This window comes from Mastigoproctus giganteus, chromosome 1, assembly GCF_048544385.1.
Source record: "Mastigoproctus giganteus isolate SK-2022 chromosome 1, ASM4854438v1, whole genome shotgun sequence".
Lineage (NCBI taxonomy): Eukaryota > Metazoa > Arthropoda > Arachnida > Uropygi > Thelyphonidae > Mastigoproctus > Mastigoproctus giganteus.
The window spans coordinates 251,557,222-251,580,457 of NC_143575.1; the positions used below are offsets into that span (position 1 = coordinate 251,557,222).

At 36.1% G+C, this 23,236-nt stretch overlaps 1 protein-coding gene across 2 annotated transcripts in view; it reads left to right on the forward strand.

The window, feature by feature from the left end:
* The window catches only part of LOC150091755 (endoplasmic reticulum disulfide reductase DNAJC10-like), a 156,357-nt gene that overhangs the window by 83,647 nt on the left and 49,474 nt on the right, over positions 1-23,236 (forward strand). For both annotated transcript variants that reach the window (XM_090385579.1, XM_090385580.1), the window contains exons 10-11: positions 7,161-7,407; positions 22,018-22,154. In XM_090385579.1, the coding sequence (XP_090241705.1) occupies positions 7,161-7,407; positions 22,018-22,154 (384 nt within the window). The remainder of the gene's footprint in view (positions 1-7,160; positions 7,408-22,017; positions 22,155-23,236) is intronic.

The following is a 23,236-nucleotide window of genomic DNA, read 5'->3' on the forward strand; positions in this document are numbered from 1 at the left end:
CTAGAGCACTGTTTAACAGACTGAAATCGCAAGCCATTAAAGAATATACTGACAAGACCTTATCCAAAGGCAAAGTGCCATATACCCGTAACTCTGAACCAGATTCCAATTTCAATCCAGTTGAATGGATCAACTATATAGCCAGATTCCAAGACAACATCACACAACCATATGATTACCAACCAGACCCCATTTCTAGTCCAGATGATGAGCTGTTTTCCATTCAAATCGATCGACAGCAGCTTCGTCAAGCCATCAACTCGCTGCATCCGTCATGCACCGCTGGCATCGATAAAGTCCCGCATTTCATCGTAAAGTGCCTCAGTCCATATATCCTTGATCCTCTGCTCTACTTGTTCAACTCCATCCTCTCTCATAGTGTTTCCTGCATCCTGGAGCAAATACAGTCTTGCCCCACTACCTAAAGTTCAACTACCAAGCCAGCCAAAGCACTATAGACCGATTTCCACTGCATCCACGCTCCTAAAGCTACTGGAAAAAGTCCTTCTTCCGCATATAACACGCCATCTTCTTCCACAATCATCAAAACAACTCCATTATGTTCTCCCTAATAGATCAACTGTCTCCAACCTTCTGGCAGTCCAAACGGAAATTTTAAATGCATTTGAGGCCAAATCAGAGATGGCGGTTGTTTATGTCGATATTGAAGCTGCTTTTGATAGCCTCAACATCTCAGCCCTTCTGAATCTCCTAACCAATTTCTTTCGGATCAAAGGTGACGTTTTCGCTTTTCTGCACTCGCTCCTCCGGAATAGAACAGTGTACCTCACTCATCGTAACCTCTGCTACACCCGATCCATCAATGCTGGTGTGCCGCAAGGTGGCGTTTTATCGGGGTTACTTTTTACCGCCCTCCTTATTCCGTTTGTGTGTAACAGAGATGATGTCATTACCTACGCCGACGATATAAAGTTCCTAACAGAAATACCACCATCAGCCGACAGGGGAGTGATCACATCGGAAATCTGTAATAAGATCACAGCTTTCTCTAGCCATCTCAACCATTTCGGTCTCAAACTGAACCCCCAAAAATCCGTTATTATGGTTTTTTCTCTGAAGAAGTGTCCCACATCCATACAACCCTCACTGAAGGGTGCAGTTATTCCAAGTGTTACTAAACACAAAGATCTCGGTGTAACCTTCGACCCAAACCTTAGGCTCAACTGTCACATCGAATGTGTTCTACGCAAGATCAACCGAATGCGCTGGATTGCCCGTCAACATCTTCTTCATAACACAGACGCAAGAACCACAATCAGATATCTGGAAACCATTGTGTATCCTACCTTTCTGTATGCCTCTGAAATATGGGCATCCGCAGTACCTTCTCTCATGAAGCCCATCTTCGCCAGTGAATACTGGATATTGAAGTGGGCAACCCACAAACATCGACCCCCCCCCCTCAGCAGAGGACCACCAGCATGGCCGACCAACTCCAAATCCCGCGGCTGCCTCAAATAATCAGCATGAGGAGAACTGTGACCACAGTCAAAATGCTGGTTGGCAAAATCAACTCCCCTGACTTCTGGGATATATGCCAGTGGCATGTTCCACTTCCTTCCTTACGAGCCGCCCCTCTTCTTCAGCTACAATGGAACAGGCTGAAGATCAGTGACAGATTCCTACCTGGACAAGTACTTCCTACAGTACAAGCCCTGCTAATGATCGGAGTTGACCTGCAGAAATTCGCTTCTGATCGCAATTACAGGCGCTCGTTGGCCGAACTTGTTCCCCTTTTGTTTGGCCCCTGATGTCGACTCATACTGATATCTCCATCTGCTATCTCCTATGAGGCGCATAACGGCACGTCGCAGGCAAATCGACGAACTGTTTCACAAGAAAATGCAATACCGAACATCAATTTGGCACTGTGAAATATTCTGACTTGTGTGAATATGCTTAAATATATGCTTTGTACATATGAACGTGCACATACCTTGGTGTACTGTCTGCCTCACAACTATGTACATATTCATATCTATTGAATGGCTAATGCTACGTTTTTAATTGTTATGTAATCTTTTATACTGCACGAATTTTTATACTGTACATATTTTTATATTACCCTATATCAATGTCAAGCCCCTGGCCTCCTGGCTGTGGCGGGCACATTATTGTATCTGTATCTTTACTGTACAATAAAGATTTTCTCTCTCTCTCTCTCTTCACCTACAGTGTTGTTATTGACGATGAGCCAATGTCCTGTGTACATAATATGTTACGAAAAACTGGCTAACGAAAGATTGAAACCTGTTAAATTAAAAAGGCACTTACATACAAAACATCCAGAGCTAATAAAAAAAAAAACTGAATCCTTTTTCAAAAGCCATGCCGACGCCATACAAGGAAATTGGAAGTTTTGTATTTAATAAGAAAAAATTTGAAATCACACACTATTGCTGAATCTCTCGTTCTGCCTGCTGCAGTAAAAATGATTTCAATTATGCATGGAGAAAAGTACAGCAACAGTTTAAAAACCATTCCTCTATCTGAAGACAGTCTTGTGGTGTATATTGCAGTTATCACGGACAACATAAAGTTCAATTTATTAAATCGATTGAAAGTCCAATTTTTGCAATACAGTTACATGAATCCACAGATATTTTAAACCTTGCTCAACTAATTGTATATGTCAGATACTGCTATGAGGGAGATATTTTGGAGGATTTTCTGTTTTGAAAACTTTGGAAGGAAGAACGACAGGCGAGAATATTTGAGGTTATAAATTTTTTCTTTCAAACAAATAATCTAACATGGAACAACTGCGTTGTGATTTGTACTGATGGTGTGGCTGCATCAACAGGAGAAAATAAAGGTTTAAAGGCAAAGTAAAGGAAATTGCTCCAAATATAGTTTTTTAATCATTGAATTATACATAGGGAAGCATTAGTAGTGAAGGAAATGCAAGCTAATTTGCATGAAGTTTTGAAAGATGCAGTAAATATTATCAACTTTATTAAAAGTAGAAACTTAAATAGCAGACTTTTCACTATACTTTGTAAAGAAATGGTCTTGCCCACTTTGCTACAAAAACAAGTAAAATCTTCCCTTTCATGTTTTCTGTTCAGCAATCTTCACATAACCTGGAATTTGTTTTCGTTAATTCAGATTACCTTCATTTACTATTTCAAAGGTAATAATTATGATGTCTGTACCAACCATTCATCATCTTTAAATTTTTACTAATGTTATTAATTGTTTTCTACCCAAACATATAAATCTTAGATTTTATGAATAGAATCAAATTGTTACTCTGAAATGTGTAAATAAATGCCAAAATTTTAATGGACAGTGAGAGAGAGAGAGAGAGAGAGAGAGAGAGAGATTCTCCTTCTTTATCCTCTGATCATATGATATTATACAAAATTGAATTATCTAGACCAGATATACTTAAAAGCTACGAAAACTGTAAGTGCTCTTCAGTAGTTGATACCAAACATTTGGACTTGCCAACTGGTAAAATTCCAACCAAGGCTTTGGGAATTACATTCCGTAAGTGATTGAAATTTCTGTCGAAATTTAAAAACATATATTTTTTATTATTTTTTTTTTGCTTGGTTCATGGTTTACCACATACTGCAGATGTGGGCAAGGAGTGTAATTTTAACTTCTTTCCATAGTTTCCCCTCCCTTCATATTAGGTGACTAGTTCCAGTATGGGCACCATGTCTTTTGACTCTGTACGATTATGCATTTATAGGCTATTTTGGACATTGTGCAAATGGGGAAAATCTGGAATAACTTGCAGGGTTTTGAAGAGGCCTTAAAGATTTCTTGCAGTCACAAACAGGAATCAAACCTAGACTTCTCCAAAAAGGTGGAAAGTGCTGAAAACCATACTAAATTGCCATGAAGTTAGTAGTACTATCCTTAATGGAAATCCATGTTAGTAGTAGTTAATTTAAAAATTTAAATGGCCATATTGGAATAGTATTATGGTGCTTTCTAATGTACTGATACTGTCATTTATCATGATTACTGATTTTTTGCACAAATTGTGGCCCAAATTAATTCTAGTAAAAAACTGGAATATCTGTGGTGAATATTTTGCCAAAACTGCTTCATAGAAGAAGTAGTAGTAGTAGTAGTGGCATGTGATGCAAGAAAGCAAATGTATGAGCTTATGCAGCATCAGCCAAAAAAAAAAAAAAAAAAAAAAAATCACACCATTCCCTCCAAATGCCTGTCCAGTTCCTCCTTAAATTTATTCAACCTATCAACTTCCACAACAACAGATGGAAGTTTGTTCCAGCAATTAACCACCCGCTGGCTAAAGGCAAATTTCCACACATCTATTCTACATGTCTTTTCTTAATTTGAATTTATGCCCCCTTAGGTTCGTAATCTTAACAAGTGGAAGAATCCCATCAGAATTCAGCTTGCTCAACCCATTCAAGGCCTTATATACCTCAATCAGATCACCGTGCAGGTGCCTAGTCTCCAGCCACTGCAATTTGCATAACTTAAGCCTCTCTTGGTAAGAGGATCCCTTCATTCCCCTCACCGATCTTGTTGCCCTTCTCTGTACACGCTCAAGTAAATCTACATCCTTCCTAAAATGAGGCCTCCAGACCTGTACGCAGTACTCAAGGCGTGGCCTGACCATTGCCTTATACAGAGGGATAATCACCTCCTTTTCCCTGCTAGCAAAATTCCTATATATCATTGACAAAACCCCATGACCTGCCCTGGCAGCCTGTCTGCATTGCTCAGAAAACTTCATATCTGACTGCACAATTACTCCCAGGTCTTTTTCATTTTCTACCACGTTAAGTGTAGTACCACACAGTTGGTACATTTCTCTGGGGTTACTTCTACCCATATGCAGTACTTTGCATTTGTCAAGGTTAAACTTCAGTTGCCACTTCTTAGCCCATCTGCCCAAATTATCCAGATCCTGTTGCAGTAGCACACTGCCATTACTGTCATTAACAACCCTGCCAACCTTTGTATTATCTGTAAACTTCGACATTAAGCCTGATATACCTTCATCAATATCATTGATAAATATAAAAAACAACAGTGGACCTAACACCGAACCCTGTGGGACTCCACTAATAACATTAGTCCAAGAAGAGCAGCACCCATTGATTACCACCCTCTGTCTTCTCGCACTTAACCCTCCTTTTATCCATTGTAGCAACTTACCCTTAATACCATCCTGCTCCAATTTGTACAATAGTCTTCCATGCGCAACAGTGTCAAAAGCTTTCCTGAAATCCAAATATATGATATCAAAATTATTTTTTGCATCCAGTTCCTTTGTAACCACATCATAATAACCAATCAAATTTGTCAAACAAGACTTTCCTTTAACAAACCCATGCTGAGTCTGAATTATTGCTGCAGTCTTGTATAGATGATCCTGCAATGCATCTTTAACCAGCGACTCCATTATTTTACCCGGAACAGAAGTTAAACTAACTGGTCTGTAATTACTCGTGTCACCCTTCGATCCCCCTTTGTGAATTGGGGATACATTTGCACATCTCCAGTCCGTGGGAACCTCCCACGGACTGGAGATGAAGTAAAGGTTAATATCAAAGTAATTACAAAAACCTCTCCCTTGGCTCCCTTCACTATCAGCTAAAGTGTTCAGTGGGATATAAATTCAAACAATTTAAAAATGATGATATATCAAAACCTTTTCCTGTGATAAAAGAAAAGCGAATACAGATACACAAAGCAGTGAATGTATCTATTCTGAAATAGGCATTAAAATAAACAGAAGACAAATATCATGGGGGGAAAACTTGCTTAAATAGTTATAAAGAATGTATCATAATATTAAACTGTATTTTAATATATATATAAAGAAAAAGATTTGGGCTTCTGGGTCAGTTCAAGTAATATGGATAATTAATACCAGTTAAGAAATGGCACCGTACCCATGATGAATATGTCACTAAAACTCTTTCAGAGAAGAAGTAAAGATTAATGTCAAAGTAATTACAAACCTTTTTCTCAGCTTCCTTCACTGCTAGGTAAGGTGTCAGTGGGATGGACTCGGGTAATAAAATATTAAAAAAAAAAAAAAAAGACAAAAAATGCAATTAGATTAATTATTTTATGTGTGCGACTGTATTGTCATTTAAAAGAATTACAATTATTGCCCAGACAAAATTACAGTTATTCTAGTGTACCCATGACAAATATTTCGTTAGAACTGTTGCTTAAAAAAATACAGAAATTTTGAAAATTGGTCTGAAAATTTTGTTGAAAATTTACTGCAAATTGGATTCCCCCCCCCTCAATTTTACTCCTAAATGAAACTTTTTGCAAAAGGAATCAGTTCATTTTACCATTAAATAAACCTGTTGAAAAAAGGAATCAGGTCGAAGAGTTATTCAAGTTCAAAGGACATTCCTGACAGAGGGCATAAGCAAATTACTATATAGAATTTACAACTACCATAATATATGGTTCTGCCTGATATCTTTTTAAATTCTAGGGATAAAAGGTAAATATAACAGTTATATATTAAAAATGGAAGTTTTACTTCTGTAAGGTACGTCACTATTTACCTGAACAAAATACATTATTCACATTTTGGCAAATGTTCACTGATAGAGACCAGTTGCCAACTGGTGAGAAGCCATTAAGCTTTGAAACAGCTCTCCTTGTGGTGTCTCAGATTTTAAATGTATAGTGGAATCATATATTCAAGTGATGTTATACAATTTAAAATATGTGCAACTTAGGCAGAACCTATAGGATTTGTTCTCTTAAGTTGAACATTAACCCAAGCCTTAGTGCCAAATACTTGACACTTACTCTTTGCTGAGATCAGAAACTCTCCATGATTGAAATTGAATGGAAGTAATGTATACACATTTTGATCTAGTAAAATTATTCAGTTTACTACTGACTTGCTTCAGTTGTCAGTTTCCATACTTTTAAAAAAGCTGTTACTCTCATATTATGAAGTTTTTCTTAAGTATTCATTTCACAAGTTGCATTTTGCAAATTTTAGATTTAGTTTCAAATCTTAAATTGTAAAACCTTCCAGTCTCATATAATCTCTGGAATTAACACGTACTGTTTTAATTATATTTTACATAATTATTTATGTAACCAGCATTTGTGAATAAAGTGAATATTATTATTATTGACTATTTTATATCTTAATATTTTCATAGAAAATTTGGGAAGACTTACAAGGAATGAGACATAAACCTTGGTTAGTTCATTTTGCCTCTCATAGTAAAGGAGAAGAAAATGAAAATTTGGAACGAGAAATGAAGCGGCTTAAGGCCTTATTGCCAGATGTTAATTTAGGAAAAGTAGATTGCCAACAACATGTTATCACCTGTAACTTTCTTCATGTGCACAAATTTCCAACTTTCATGGTCTTCAAACCTGGTGGGACTTATGAAATTCATCATGGTATGGCATTTTAAATAATGATAACTTGTGGGAAAAGTGAGGAGGGCACAGATATTAATAAACTAATGATTATTCAGTATATAAATATTCATTGTGAAAATGTTAGTTTTTTCTAAAAAGAGAATGAATGACTGTTCTGGAGTCTTTTTTTTTTTTTTTTTTTTTTTTTTCCTTTCTGTTTTTTCATTTAAATCGTGGACTCTTTAATGTTAGTAAAATTATTCTGAAAGCTTAACTTAAATGAAAATATTACAGTTTTTACAGATAAAAAGCACTATAGCTTGTAAATGCATAGAAAATGCTACACCTTCACTTCTTATAATATGCAACTACAAAATGTTTTTGTTTAATTTACATGTTTTTAAAATAATTCAGCATGTTTGACTTGTCCTGAAAGTTAATCAGTTTTACATATTATAATTTAAAGTATAATAGTTGCATAAGATTTTTGGAATAATTTTAGAATAGCAAATGTTAGAATACAGGTTTTTGATAGTCTTCATTTCATTAAATTTTCCATTTTAGAAGAGTAATGAAATAAACTTGCAGTCATCATGTGATTATGCTATTCATAATGTTGATCAGTATGAAAATGCTGTTCATAACGAACTTTGAACTGACTATTCTGGGTTGCTAACACTGAGAGGTTTCAGGTTCAATTCAAATAAAAGTGGCTATTGGCATACCTAAGTCTAGCTCTGCAATCACAGAGAATTTTTGGTCAACCAATCCTGACACTATCATCAGGGGTAAATGGAAGGGTGTTTGCTTTCGTAAAAGTGACTATGGTGGTCTGAGACAGTATTTAATTTCTATATGATGGGATCAACTGATGATGTTACGAACAGCAAATTCAAAATGAGAAGCATTCAAAGAATTAATCTTGGAAGTTACTAGGATTTTTATACCAACTAAGAAATATTGTTCAAGGTTTAGGCCTAAACGGATGTCAGATGAACTAATTAGACATGTGGCAGAGAAGAAAAATGCATGGGATACATATAAATTAACAGGTGACACAGAAGCCTATGATGGATATAAGCTGGTCTGTAACCAATTCACAAAGGAGGTTAGGCAGATTACGAGAAATCTTTGGCAAAGGATGCAAAGAGTTCTTTACTTATGTAAACTGTAGAAAGAAGGGGATGAATCTAATTGTTCCACTTGATATCGATGGTTCAAATGTTGATGATCCTGCTCAGATAGCTAACAAACTAAATGAATATTTTGTGTCTACATTGACATATGAGGAGTTATTGAGGGAGGGAGTACCAGAGGTGTATTAAACTCTGGCAGTAAGCTAGCTAATCTATTAATAACTGAGAGCAAAGTGGAGGAGAAATTGTTGAAGATAAACATAAGAAAGGCACCTCAGGTGGATGGAATCTATCCAGTTATATTAAAGGAGGCAGCAAAGGAAGTAAGCAAACCGTTAGCCATAATTATGAGAGGTTCTTTGGACTCAGGGGAGGTACCCATGGACTGGAGATTTGCAAATGTGACCCCAATCCACAAAGCAGGATCAAAGGGAGACACAGGTAATTACAGACCTGTTAGTTTAACTTCTGTTCCAGGGAAATTAATGGAGGCACTGACAAGACTTGTAGAAGTAGTGCAAGTCTAGACAAGACTTGCACTACTTCTATTAGAATAAGCAGTGGCGTGGAGCGAGGGGTGTTGGGGTTTCAGGGACTGATGGCAGTCATCGTGAAACAGGTGGGTATATGGGATGTCAGGGTAACTAAGAATAGGTACATGTATACTTGCATGTATAACAATGCTAGAAGTATAGTAAATAAATTTGATGAATTTGAAGTGTTGGTCAAGACATCAAAGGCAGATATTGTTGGGATAGCAGAGACATGGTATCACACAGATATAAGGAATGCAGAACTGGAATTTGGGGAGTACAATGTGTACAAAAGGATAGACAGGATAGGAAGGGAGGAGGTGTTATGCTATTAATTAATAAAAACATAAAATCAAAAGAAGTGCATCCAGTTGATATAGATGAACAGTGCACTGTTGAGTCAGTTTGGTGTGACATAAGCACTACGAAAGCAAATATAAGAGTAGGAGTGTGTTATGTTATAGGCCTAATAACTCGAATAAGTACAATGAACAATTGTACAGAGAAATAGTGGGCTAGTAAATCAGAATGTCTTATAATGGGGAATTTTAACTTCCCAGATATAGACTGGAATTTATGGGTTGGTCACTCGCACACTAGTAAGAATTTTGTGGATTTATTGGATGATTGTTTTTGCTTCAACATGTTCTAGAGGCAACCAGAGAGGGTAATACTCTTGATCTGGTTATCAGCAGTGATCATTCGTGTATTAAGAATTTGCAGATAAAGGAACCATTAGGTGGCAATGATCACAGTATACTGATATGGGATTTACTTAAAGATATAATTACCATCAGGGGAAAAGGAAGGGGTTTTTGCTTCTGTAAAGGTGACTGTAGTGGCCTCAGACAGTTTTTAAATTCTGTACAGTGGGACCGACTGATGATCTTACCAACAGCAAATTCTAAGTGGGAAGCATTCAAAGAATTAATCTTGGAAGTTACTAGGATTTTTATACCAACTAAGAAATATTGTTCAAGGTTTAGGCCTAAACGGATGTCAGATGAACTAATTAGACATGTGGCAGAGAAGAAAAATGCATGGGATACATATAAATTAACAGGTGACACAGAAGCCTATGATATATATATATAAGCTAGTGTGTAATCAAGTCACAAAGGAGATTAGGCAGGCAGAGGCAGATTACAAGAAATCTTTGGCAAAGGATGCTAAAAAAAAACAGTAAGGAGTTCTTGATGTATATAAACTCTAAAAGGAAGGGGATGAATCTGATTGGTCCACTTGATATGGATGGTTCGACTGTTGATGATCCTGCTGAGATAGCAAACAAACTGAATGAATATTTTGCATCTACATTCACACATGAATTATTAAGGTTTGAAAATGCCACAAGGTTATCAAATTGTAACAGGGTGCTTAATGATTTTGTAATAACTGAGAACAAAGTGGAGGAGAAATTGTTGAAGTTAAACATAAGAAAGGCACGTGGGGTGGATGGGATCTATCCAGTTATATTAAAGGAGGTGGCAAAGCAACTAAGCAAACCCTTAGCCATAATTCTGAGAGCATCCTTGGACTCAGTCGAGGTCCACATGGACTGGAGATGTGCAAATGTATCCCCAATTCACAAAGGGGGATCGAAGGGTGACACGAGTAATTACAGACCAGTTAGTTTAACTTCTGTTCCGGGTAAAATAATGGAGTCACTAGTTAAAGATGCATTGCAGGATCATCTATACAAGACTGCAGCAATAATTCAGACTCAGCATGGGTTTGTTAAAGGAAAGTCTTGTTTGACAAATTTGATTGGTTATTATGATGTGGTTACAAAGGAACTGGATGCAAATATAATATTGATATCATATACTTGGATTTCAGGAAAGCTTTTGACTCTGCTGCACATGGAAGTCTACTGTACAAATTGGAGCTGAATGGTATTAAGGGTAAGTTGCTACAATGGATAAAAGGATGGTTGAGTGGGAGAAGACAGAGGGTGGTAATTTGTGCTGCTCTTCGTGTACTAATGTTATTAGTGGAGTTCCACAGGGTTCAGTGTTGGGTCCACTGTTGTTTTGTATATTTATCAGTGATATTGATGAAGGTATATCAGGCTTAGTGTTGAAGTTTGCTGATGATACAAAGTTTGGCAGGGTTGTTAATGACAGTAATGGCAACGTGCTGCTGCAACAGAATCTAGATAATTTGGGCAAATGGACTAAGAAGTGGCAACTGAAGTTTAACCTTGACAAATGCAAAGTACTGCATATGGGTAGAAGTAACCCGAGAGAAAAGTACCAACTGTGTGGTACTACACTTAAGATGTAGAATAGATGTGTGGAAATTTGCCTTTAGCCAGCGAGTGGTTAATTGCTGGAACAAACTTCCATCTGTTGTTGTGGAAGTTGATACATTAAATAAATTTAAGGAGGAACTGGACAGATATTGAGGGGATTGTTTTGTAATTTTTTTTTTTTTTTTTTTGGCTGATGCTGCATAAGCTCATATGCCTGCTTTCTTGCATCACATGCCACTACTACTTTAGTTATAGCTCAGACACAGCATACGTTTGTTAAGGGGAAGTCTTGCCTGACCAATTTGATTGGATACTATGACGTAGTCACAAAGGAACTGGGTGCAAAGAATAATTTTGATGTCGTATATTTGGATCTTAGAAAGGCTTTTGATACTGTTGCACATGGAAGACTGTTGCACAAATTGGAGCAGTGTGGCATTGGAGGCAAATTGGTGCTATGCATAAAGAGTTGGTTGAATGGGAGAAAACAGAATGGTAATCAATGGACACTGCTCTTCGTGGACTAATGTTATTAGTGGAGTCCTCCAGAGTTCAAGTGTTGGGTCCATTGTTGATTTCTGTATTCATCAATGATATTGATGATGGTATATCATGCTTAATGTCCAAGAGTGCATATGATATGAAAGTGAGCAGGGTCGTTAATGACACTAATGACAGTACTCTGCTGCAACAGGATCTAGAAAAGTTGAGCAGATGGGCCGAGAGGTGGCAACTGAAGTGTAACATTGACAAATGTAAAGTACTGCATGAGGGAAGCAGTAATCCCGGTGTAACATATCAACCGTGTGGTTACTGCACTGACAGTGGTAGAGAGTGAAAAGGACCTGGGGGTAATTGTGCAGACAGATATGAAGTTTTCTGAGTAGTGCAGACGGTCTGCAAGAGTAGCTCATGGTGCCTTGTCAATGATATACAGGAATTTTTCTAGCTGGTATAAGGAGGTGATTATCCCTTTGTAGAAGGCAATGGTCAGGCCACACCTTGAGTACGGTATACAGGTCTGGAGTCCTCATTTTAAGAAGGATGTAGAGCCGTTGGAACGAGTGCAGAGAAAGGCAACAAGATTAATGAATTTAACAAAAGGGTCGCTCTTACGAAGAAAGGCTTAAGTTTTGCAAATTACAGTGTCTGGAGACTAGGCACCTGCGAGGTGATCTGATTGAGATGTATAAAGTCTTGAATGGTTTGAGCATGCTGAATGCTGATGGGATTCTTCCTCTTGCTCAGAATAATCGCCAGAGAGGGCATAAATTCAAATTGAGGAAATACAGTTGTAGGATAGATGTGCGGAAGTTTGCCTTTAGCCAGCGGGTGGTTGATTGCTGGAACAAACTTCCATCTGTTGTTATCGAAGTTGATAGCTTAAACAGATTCGAGGCAGAACTTGACAAACATTTGGTGCGAGTGAATGGGTGAAATGAGAAGGGTGTGTGTGTGTGGTTTTTTTTTTTTTTTTTTTTTTTTTTTTTTTTGGCTGATACTATATAAACTTGCTGTCTTGCATCATGTGCCCTTGCTCATGCTAACTGTCAGCATACCGGACAATCTCTATACCATCATCTGTTGAAGGAAGTTTGAACTGTATACCACTTCCATTTATTTTAAAATTGTACACCATTTGTTGGAGGATGTTTGAACTACACATCACTTCCATTTATTTTTAACTCATCGAACATGGCTGCTGTTGAAGTCACGTTCAATGAGTTACACCTCGTATATATAGAATGACTAGATAGGAATTGCCAAATTTCATATGTTCCAGTTGTGATCATTAAGAAATGAAAAATGTACTTCCCGTACATATGCAGTCACGTGCATATGTGGCTACATATGTACTTTTTTTTAGTTGTCGTTTTTTTAGTTGTCAATAAGCTCACGGAACTGCTAAATATGGTTAGTGATTGTATTCATTGTCAAAATAATTAATTGTAAATTTTTCTGATGTAGTGGCCATGGTATTGTATAATCATCAACAACAACATAACCTGTATATCTGTGTATGTTTGTATACACACACAGTTACTTCTGGGGCTGGGGGAGGTCTTTTCCTGTTCCTAAGATGCCAATTTGTACTGTATGATTTAAATGTTGTTATGCCTCATACTTTTGTAGCATTCCTTGTTTGCATAGTTAAATGCAACTAAATTCTAATCTGAATAACTGGTCTTTCCATTTTTTCATTTACCATTTGCCACTTTCTCTTATTTGTTATAATCCATTCTTTGTGTCTCTGTGTTCTCTTTTATTTACTGGCTTGCATTGAGATGAGCTTTCAGATGTCTTCTTTTACTAGAGCAGTGTTTCTCAACTTTTTTTTTTATTTTAATTATCTCCACTAAGGGCTTTTTTAGACAATTTTTTTTTTTTCCTATTCACCCCCTCCCTCATGAAATTTTAAACAAGAAAATACTTTATACTTACTCTTTTTATTCAATAGGCTCCCCGAGCCTGATGTTTCTTAGCTAAAAATTCAATGTTTGGTATGACGTTAGTAAGTTTAATTCTGTCTCCTCTTGAACTTATATCAATTCCGTTTCTTTTGGTAATATTTTATTTACTGGACTAAAACCACTTTAAACTATATAAGACGTTGGAAAACAAAGTACTTTTCCATTTCAGGCCACATTGTTGGATAAAGAAGTACAGTTATTTTTGATGCCCACAACTCAGCCATTCCACCTTTTTTGAATTTAAAATATTACCATTTTTTTCAGTGAAGGCTTTTAACCTGCATGTGCAGTCTCTCACCGTAATTAATTTCCCTTGAAGTTGAAGTGATACATCATTGAGTTTTTGAAAAATCCGAGCCATATAGTATATGTTTTTGTGTTTGCTAATCTGTGTCTCCTTTGCTAAATCTGTGTCTCCTTTGCTTTCTAAAAAGCTAATTATTGTATCAAAAAGGTTTACAAATCTTGTTAGACAGTTTCCTTTAGAAAGCCATCTGACTTCTGTATGTAAAAGAAGCCTCATATACTGTTCTTCATTATCAACACAAAATTTCTTTAAAGGCATCATAATTGCTATGTGACTTTATTTTACTGATGGTTTTAATAACTATATTGAGAGACTGATAAAGAACTGGACTAATATTTTTTGCAACCAGATGATTTCGGTGCACAATGCAATGTATCACAAGAATTTTGCAGGACGTACTTTCTTTAGGTAGGCTATAAAACCTTTGTCTTCCAACCATGGAGGTAGCACCATCAGTGGCACAGGATACCAAATTTTCCAATAGTACTTGTTTTTCATCTAACCATGTTTTTCCAGTAGCAAAAATGGATTCTCCAGTATAGTCAGTTTCCAAAGATTTTACAAACAACATCTATTCTTGCAATTTACAATCATCATTGAAATAATGAATGTATGCCATTAGAAGGGCCTTTTTGTCAGTAACTGTGGATTCATCATTCTGAATAGAAAATTTTCTTGTTTTTAGTTTGTCAATCTGCTGTTCTTCAGTGTTAACTGACATCTCATCAATTAGTCTTCGAATTGAATCATTGCTCAATGGCAATGGTTTTAAAATACTGGAAGGATTTTGATGCATCACTGTTGAAATTACAGTCTCTAATGCAAGTCGTATAACAATCTCAGCAACTGTATGAGCACTACCAGTTTTTGCAATGATTTCTGCAATTTTATAAGATGCAACATTCAATTGTTATTTGTTTGTGTGTTCTTCTTAAATAGGAAGTTGGGTTTTTTTTGTTTTTTTTTTTTGACTGATGCTGTATAAGCTTGCTTTTTTCATCATATGCCTCTACTGATACTAATGGAAGTAACAGTGTTACGTTGCTCAAAATTCTGTTTTAAAATTTTAAAATATTCAATATGTTTACCAACTTTATCAGGATGTTTCCTTTTTAAGTGATCTAAAAGTCTTGATGGTTTCATAGCCTCATTTGAAAAAGAACTATTACACATAACACACATTTCAATAAAATCATAAGTTAGATATTCATCCAGATACTGTTGACACTTTCTTTTCAGAACATGACATGATTGATGATGGTTGAACAACTACAAAGAATTAAATAATAAAATATAAACTATTTTTATTTAACTCTCATAGCCCATGTCACTCACAAAACCACTGTGGATCAAAAATAAAAAAACTTCCACAAGGAAACAATAAATCATTACTAATTGTTGCTTAGAAAGTAGAAACAGTAGACTGAAAATTTCTTCATTCCATCCATGCCTCATATATCGACCAATGAAACAAAAGAATAAATAAATAAACCATGTTCACCATGCCACCACCAAGGTCGAAGCTGTCAGAAAGGTGCAAATGCCAAGGATTGCGAAGACATTACCTCTGAAAGCACTTAGGCATTTAATGCCTGTGCAAAGGTAGTTGAATTGAATCACATGCCCACTATCTTCCTTTTATCAAAATTTCTCACTCACTCCTAATATAATATATGTTAAAAATCAGTTGTCTCAGTGGAAAAGAAAATCCAATGAAAGAAATTAAATATTAAGGATTAAGATGTCGTTGGGTAGGTTTGAACTTTGGAGGGCCACAAACTATTGTAATACCTATGATTTTTTTTGCCCCTCTTGGGGGCAATATCATTCCCGTTGCGAATCCCTGTACAAGAGACATTCAGAGATCTTAATATTTTTAGGTATTTTTCCAAAGCTTTTATCCCATTAATGTTCGAGATATTGCCATAAAATAGCTTTATCTTCTATTGTTATTTTCTGATTTATTCTTTTATTATTTTCTGATTTATTCTCTTGTATTATTTTCTGATTTATTCTCGGCCATGGTTAATCCCACATTTTATTGTGGTCTTTAAAAAAAATTCTGCTAAAAATCTATAAGAAAAGCAGCCAATTCACAAGTTATGTATTTTACTGCTTATGTTTTTTATTAGGTATGATTATTTTAAATGTGTTGCAGTTTACTATGTTCCAGCATTGTAACTTGAATAGTTTTAACTTGGATGGAGGATTTTTATGACTGTTTGTTAGTAAAATAAGAGAAAAACAAATTTTTGTTTAAGCTCTGTTAGCGAATAAAAAAAAAAATTGTGTACAAGTACAAAATTTACTGCTAAATACTTACTTGGATCTTGTTTTAAAAAAAAGAATTCTACATTGCATGCAAATTCTTGTTTAAAATGCTGTATACTTAGAGCATAAATAAGCATACTGATTTAACTCTTCGTGACCTAATGGGCTTGCCATATGCCACTTGTTTTAAAATTTTTTGATGGTGTATATGTAATCTTCCACAGTGCAAAAAATACTCTGGCATGTTGTTCACCATGCAAAACTAGCATATACATCGGGTCCATTGCTATACATGCTAGCTGTTATACATTCTACTTGCCACTTGTACAGAAAAGCGGTAAGAGAAGGATTCATTGGATTGCAACACTTTTTTGTGTTTATTGCTGCAGTGTAGGCTTGTGTATAGGGTACTGATTACTAAGTGCCTCCAGAGCCAAAATTATTTTTCAGTGACCATTCATTTGTAAAGCTCTAGATTTAAATCTGTTGAAATACATTCTGTACAGACATTATTAGACAGAATGTATTAAATACATTCTGTGTTTAATACATTGTCCAGTAATGTCTAATTTAATTTAGTTTTAACTTTAAATTAATTTGATTTGGTCTCAAGTGTTTAATTTACTCTTTAAATTTATTCGAACTACCCACTTCCACAACACCAGATGGTAGTTTGTTCAACGATCAGTTATTTTCTGGCTAAAAGCAAATTTTTGGGCATCTATTCTGCAACAATTTATTCTCAGTTTAAATTTCCAGGAAAGAGATGTTAGAGGTGGTCCATTAGCACCTAGTTTAATCAATCCATTTAAACCTGTAACCATTTCAATCAGGTCTCCTCATATCTGCATAGTTTGTGCAGCTGTAGTTTGCACAACTGAGGTCTTTCTTGCTATGAGTACCCTTTTCTGCATTTACCAAGAAAGTTTTCTGTTCTGCAAATTGGATGTGCTTTACATTGATGTTCTTTGCATGCTTGGTTCTCAGGTGTTACTTACCTCATGGTGATGACCTTGGACACTAGTATTTCATGGTCTGCAAAACCCTCCTCTTGCACTCAGGTGTACCTTTCTTCCCTTCTGCCTTGAAACTGATTGTACCTGCACTCGGATAGCCTTTCTTCCTTCTCACTTAGGAGCTACATGCACCTGCACTCCTTAGATCTTGTTTTATCAAGCAGTAGCTAAGGTACTTATAATGACTGTCATTGATTCTGTTTGGCATGCAATGTTGACGATGTAATGCATGCTATGTGAGAGAGATTTCTTGTATTGATCAATAATGACCAATTATGTTATATTATTGTTGTTTTTTTTATTTTTATGTATGTACAAGTCTCAAATTTTAATCTTTGCATTTTTAATTTGAGCTTGACTTTAATGTTTTTTATTTCAACCTTAAATTCTGAGTACTCCCACATCTCTAGTTTTCGTTCATCTAATTTAGCACAGATTATGTTAAGAGGAGTTACTTGTCTTTGGTGCAATGGTACTATAATTGGGTGGGAAGGATTTGTCACCCTTTTTAGGAACTGGCTGGATATGAGCAAATTTCCAAGCAGAATGTAAAACACCTGTTGAATAAGAAAGTGAAAGAAGGTGATGCAGAACAGGACTAAGCTCGGGAGCACAGGTTTTGAGAACACGTGGAGAAATACCATCAGGACCTGGTGCTTTCTTGGCACCAAGACTATTCAAAATTCTTCTGATATCCTTTTGACAGAAGACCACAGGAGGCATTGAATGGAGTGTACTGGGAATGATAGGAAGTGGTTTACCAAGATCATCAATACATGAGTTGGAAGAAAAGTAGGATGCCAGCAGGTGAGCCTTATCTTTTGCTGAAGTGGTTTTGACAGAGGTGGGAATAGATGGGCAAAAGTTGTACCTTTGGTAAGAGACCACAATGCTTGACTACCATATGAACAAGAAACAAGTTTTCTACTCTTAGTCTGTTCAAATCTAGTTTGGACTGATTAATAACTGCTTTACAATTGTTGCTAGCTTTGGTGTAGGCAAAAAAACGAACCTGGAACTGCAATTGGCTTGTATCTAATTGCATATTGCAATTGGCTTGTATTCTTATCTTGAACAGCCCAAGCACATTTATCAAAAAACCAAGGTTTAGATAAAGGACTAGATTTTAAGGTGAAGTGTGGAATAAAGGATTCCATCCCTACAAGAATAATTTCAATGGCACAATCTGAACAAATGTTGACATCAGAAGATTTGAAAAAGTAGTCTGACCAAGGAAAAGAAGAAAAGAAATCTTGCATATCATCCCATTTTGCATCCTTGTAATGCTAAACAACATTAGGCTGAGAATAGCCACAAGAGAAAGACTCCATTGGAGAAGAGACCATCACCAAGTTGTCATCTGAGTTGCCTAGAGCACTACTTACCTCAACTGTGTACTTAGAAGGGTTGTTTCTGAGAAAAAAATCAAGTGTGTTGACTGTGTAGTTAGCATTGTCTGGAATCCTGGTAGGTAAATGAACAGTCTGTTCATGCTCATTAGTAATTGCAAAAGCCTCAGCTTCTTGACCAGCTGAGTTTGTGGAGGTCAGCTGGAGCTGTGAACATTAAAATTGCCAGAGAAAATCACTGTTAGGAAAGGTGGACTGGAGAAGTTTTGAAGAGAGGAAGTTGGGAGAACGATAGAGGCAGGAAATGGTGACAAAATATGGTAGAGAAATTTTATGCATGGTTGAAAAGAGAATATTCCAAATTACTAAGTCTCTGACAGAGAATATCACAGTGGACACATCCATCAGTACCATCTTTGAAGCGAACGGAATCATACAGTGAATGATTAGCACAACTGAAGTGAGCACTGGTTGAATCAACTGATAATTGGGTTTCTATCAGAAAAAGTATGTCGGGTTTAGCAGATTGTGAGTGGAAATGTACATCATTGAGATTAGAACTGAGACCACATATATTTGTGAAATGAATGAGGAAAGTTTTGGGAGGTTTAGATCTTTTCACAGATAAGTTTGTTCTACTAGTTTGACTATTCATGATGTATTCAGTAGTAAGAAAAGGTGGGGGAGAACATGTATGAAGTAATGAAATTTTTGGATACGGTGTATACATAGCAAGAATATACCCAGCTTCTTTATAACATAATGTGGCCTCTACAATGCCACCTGCAACTCCCTCCAGTCACCATCTGGCAGAGTAGAGGCAGTGAGATTATACACCAGCTGATTCAGAAGTCTCCTAGAGAGTTACCAATAAGGTCAGTCCGGTGGACTATCTAATGGTTTGTTTTTGAACACCGTTTTGGAGCTGTACCCTCAAAATGTAAGGAAGATTGGCTCTCGCCATGATATCCATCATAACCTCAAAGACATCAATCATACTGCATGATGGAAGAGATGGGGGTGTTTGCCAGAACTTTGCTCTGGAGACTAAACATTGGTTCTGCCACTTCAAGCTTCCAATAAGCAAAGTGGTGTTATTGCACCAGTTAATGAGAGTCATGTACCACCTAGTATTGCCTGGTAACACAGAGAGACAGCATTCCTTCATGTGGTGTGGGCACCACACCTTGACTCCTCCAGTGTTACTGGGTGTCATATTTCAGGACTTGCATATGAAGGTTATACTCAGGGTTAATCCTCTGCTTGCACCTTCAGTGTCATGAAGGTGCAAGCAGAGGATTTGGCTGCCACAGAATGACCAGACTTTGCCGAAATTTTATCCACTTGAGTGTCACCTGAATATTAGTTCCATCAGTGTTTTAGACTCGCAGGTAGCAAGCCCAGCTTATCGTACCTGAGAGAATGTCTATGACAGCCTCAAGGACTGCTCAATTTCCGTTTAAAAGGGAAAAAAAAACAAAAAAAACCCCTTGGAATAGCTTTTGGAATGTTATAATATAAATATCTTTAATTTTGTGTTAATATTCAGTTAAAGATTAAAAAACCTCTTTATTTATCATATAGAGCTAATATAGTTGGAATATATTAGATCTATAATTGCAATCTGGAGCAATAGATCTGAAGAGCTGCAAAAATTTTTATGTGCTCAACAACTACCACTAGAAGATAAAGTTCCAAATCAAAATAGATGACAATGTAGCCTACCTTCCCTAGATATTCTAATCACAAGAAAACACACAGAGTTAGAAATGGAAGTTTACAAGAAACCAACAGATATATAGGGGTCATACTGAATTATAAATTGTGCCACCCTCACACAACTAAAGTTGGAGTATTAAAATCTTTCACCTTAAGAGCGTACTGGATCTGCAATAAAGATAACCTCCAACAGGAACTAGAAGCTATAACCAGACTAGCCCTTAGAAACGGATAACCCCTACATATAATTAAGAAAATGATAGAGGACAGTATCAAGACTTCGAACCAACCTCAGCCAAGTAATGGCAGGAGACCCACCATCTGAATACCATGTATACCCAACATTAGTGTAAAGATAACAGAAGCAGCAAGGAAATATGGAATCAGATCTTTCTTCAAGGTGTCAGCATCCATAAAACATGTTCTAAAACACCAGTCCAAAAATCCTAGAGGCCCTGTTTGCAAAATAGACTGCAAATGTGGCAGTACATACCTGGGAGAGTCATACAGTAGACATAGTTCCAGAATTAAAGAACACAAAAAAGATGTTCAGTATGGGAGGACACAAAAATCTGACACAGCCCTGCATGTGTTCTGATGCCAGGGACATATGGCACTTCACTAATATTGGTTGTCCTTTCTGCAAACCACCAGTACAACAAAAAAAAAATTAAGAAAGTATTCTTTATAAAAAATGTTTGAGGCCACTTCTGTAAATTCAAAATAAGGGGTTGAACCAACAATACTTTAACATATTTAAAAAGACAATAGAAGAAGACCTGAAGCAACAAGAAAGAAAACATCAAATAATGGAAGGACAGCCTAATCTCACTCCCCCCCACACACACACACCTCCAGAAATAGGCAGCACCACAACCCACAGAAGAGCTTAAGACAAGGTTTGGGTCCATCCCTCTCAAGGCTACAATTCATCAAAAAATCTCTGGATCCAGGATATCCTACTTGGCATCCTGCTATTGGACAGTTAATTGGAAACCTCATTATAAATATTGTTGACAGCACCTCATACCAGAAAGTGCAGTCAGAATTGCGACATTCGGCAAGCAGGTGGCTGCAACAGGAGGTAAGAAATCCCAATTAACTTTAATTTCAAATTATTCAGATTGATTAGAATAGGTGAACACTAATAATGTATAATATAATAAATAATATGTAATGTACTATGAATAAATTGGATATTATGGATCGTAATTATCCACTAGAAATTTTGTATATGTAATATTTTAACATAATAGTAATTTGGTTTATTCTTTCTGTCCTTGAAAAACAGCCTATATATGGTTTGAGGATGGGTTCCAGCAAGGTTCCTGAAATGTTCCTTAATGTATAGGGATTTCTTTATTATCTAAATAAACTGCCTTAATATTCATGTGGTATAAGAGTGGTCATTATAGAAATGTAATTGCCATATAGAGTTTTTATTCCTTGTAAGATAAGATTCTATATTATTGGAGAATATCATAAACATATTTGAATAAATGTTTAAATGGTGTATATATATGCATAAGAAATACTTGATTACTTTGTGTTTTCTATATTTGCTATGAAAGTATAACTTTTTTACTGTAACAGGGCGATCCAGTTCCCATGACATTGCAAGTTTTGTTAGAGAGAGTTTGTCTAGTCGAGTTGAAACTCTAAAGCCGAGCGATTTTCCTGATAGGGTTATCAATTCCAGAGAACCATGGTTTATAGATTTCTTTGCTCCAGTAAGCATAATTCTTTTTTCTGATAGTCTAATTTTGGTTCATTGTTAAATTTCAGTCTGGTAAAAAATTTTGTAATGCACTTAGGAGGAATAGACCAGTATTAACACATACGTAAAGTGCTAACATAAATTTATTACTGTGTAGTTACACGTTCATTAACTCTGTAATATTTATCATAAGAAAGTCAATTTCTCTAATTCAAAATGATGGTATGAAAATTGAATGTAAAGTTGTATGCTAAGGTAAAGGTAAACTGCAGCCATTATCGACCCACTGCAGGATGGAAGCCTCCTCAACGATTCATGTTGGGGGAAACTTGTATTGATTGACACTATAAAAATAATTTTGTAGGAGACACACTAGGTCTATACTATTGGACATTGTGAAACACTGATCTTGCAGCAAAGCAATATTGTTATATACTGTAAAAGCCCTTTATATTGTTATGCATTTGTTTGTGGGTGGGGGGGGATAAGATAAAGTGCTTGTGAGTTAGACTTTCACATTGTCGCTGTAAGATAATCAGTAAAATATAACGATATTTCTAGAATAGATCATAAAAATAACTTTACCCTGCATCCAGTGATTCTATGATGAAGGGCATGTGTTAAATTTAATAAAATTGAAAAGGACTAACAGCTGGAATGAATCATGAAATTTACAGATGTTTTCTGAGATATGCCTTTTATTTTTACAGTAATGTGTTACTGTAAAAATAGCCAAAGTTATATAGCAGAATTATATTTAAAGTTATATTTTAGAAAACATGGAATTATAAAATTCAGGTTAAAAAAAAAAAAAAATACAGTAGTTTTTTTTTTTTTTTTTTTTTAATCCAGTAGCCTCCTACTATAAAAATGATAATGGCTTTACCAAACATGATATAAAAAAGCTTGGATGTTAAATTTAATTAAATTATATGCTAAATACTTCAGCAGAAAGCATTTTACCTGTATAAAGTTTAGAATCTACACCGATGAGCCGAAACATTGACCAGCGAGTTGTTTGAAACAAATCAAAGCAACTGCGCCATAATCAGTGTTACATCTTGTTCTTCAGATGGGAAAGGCAACGGACTTAAG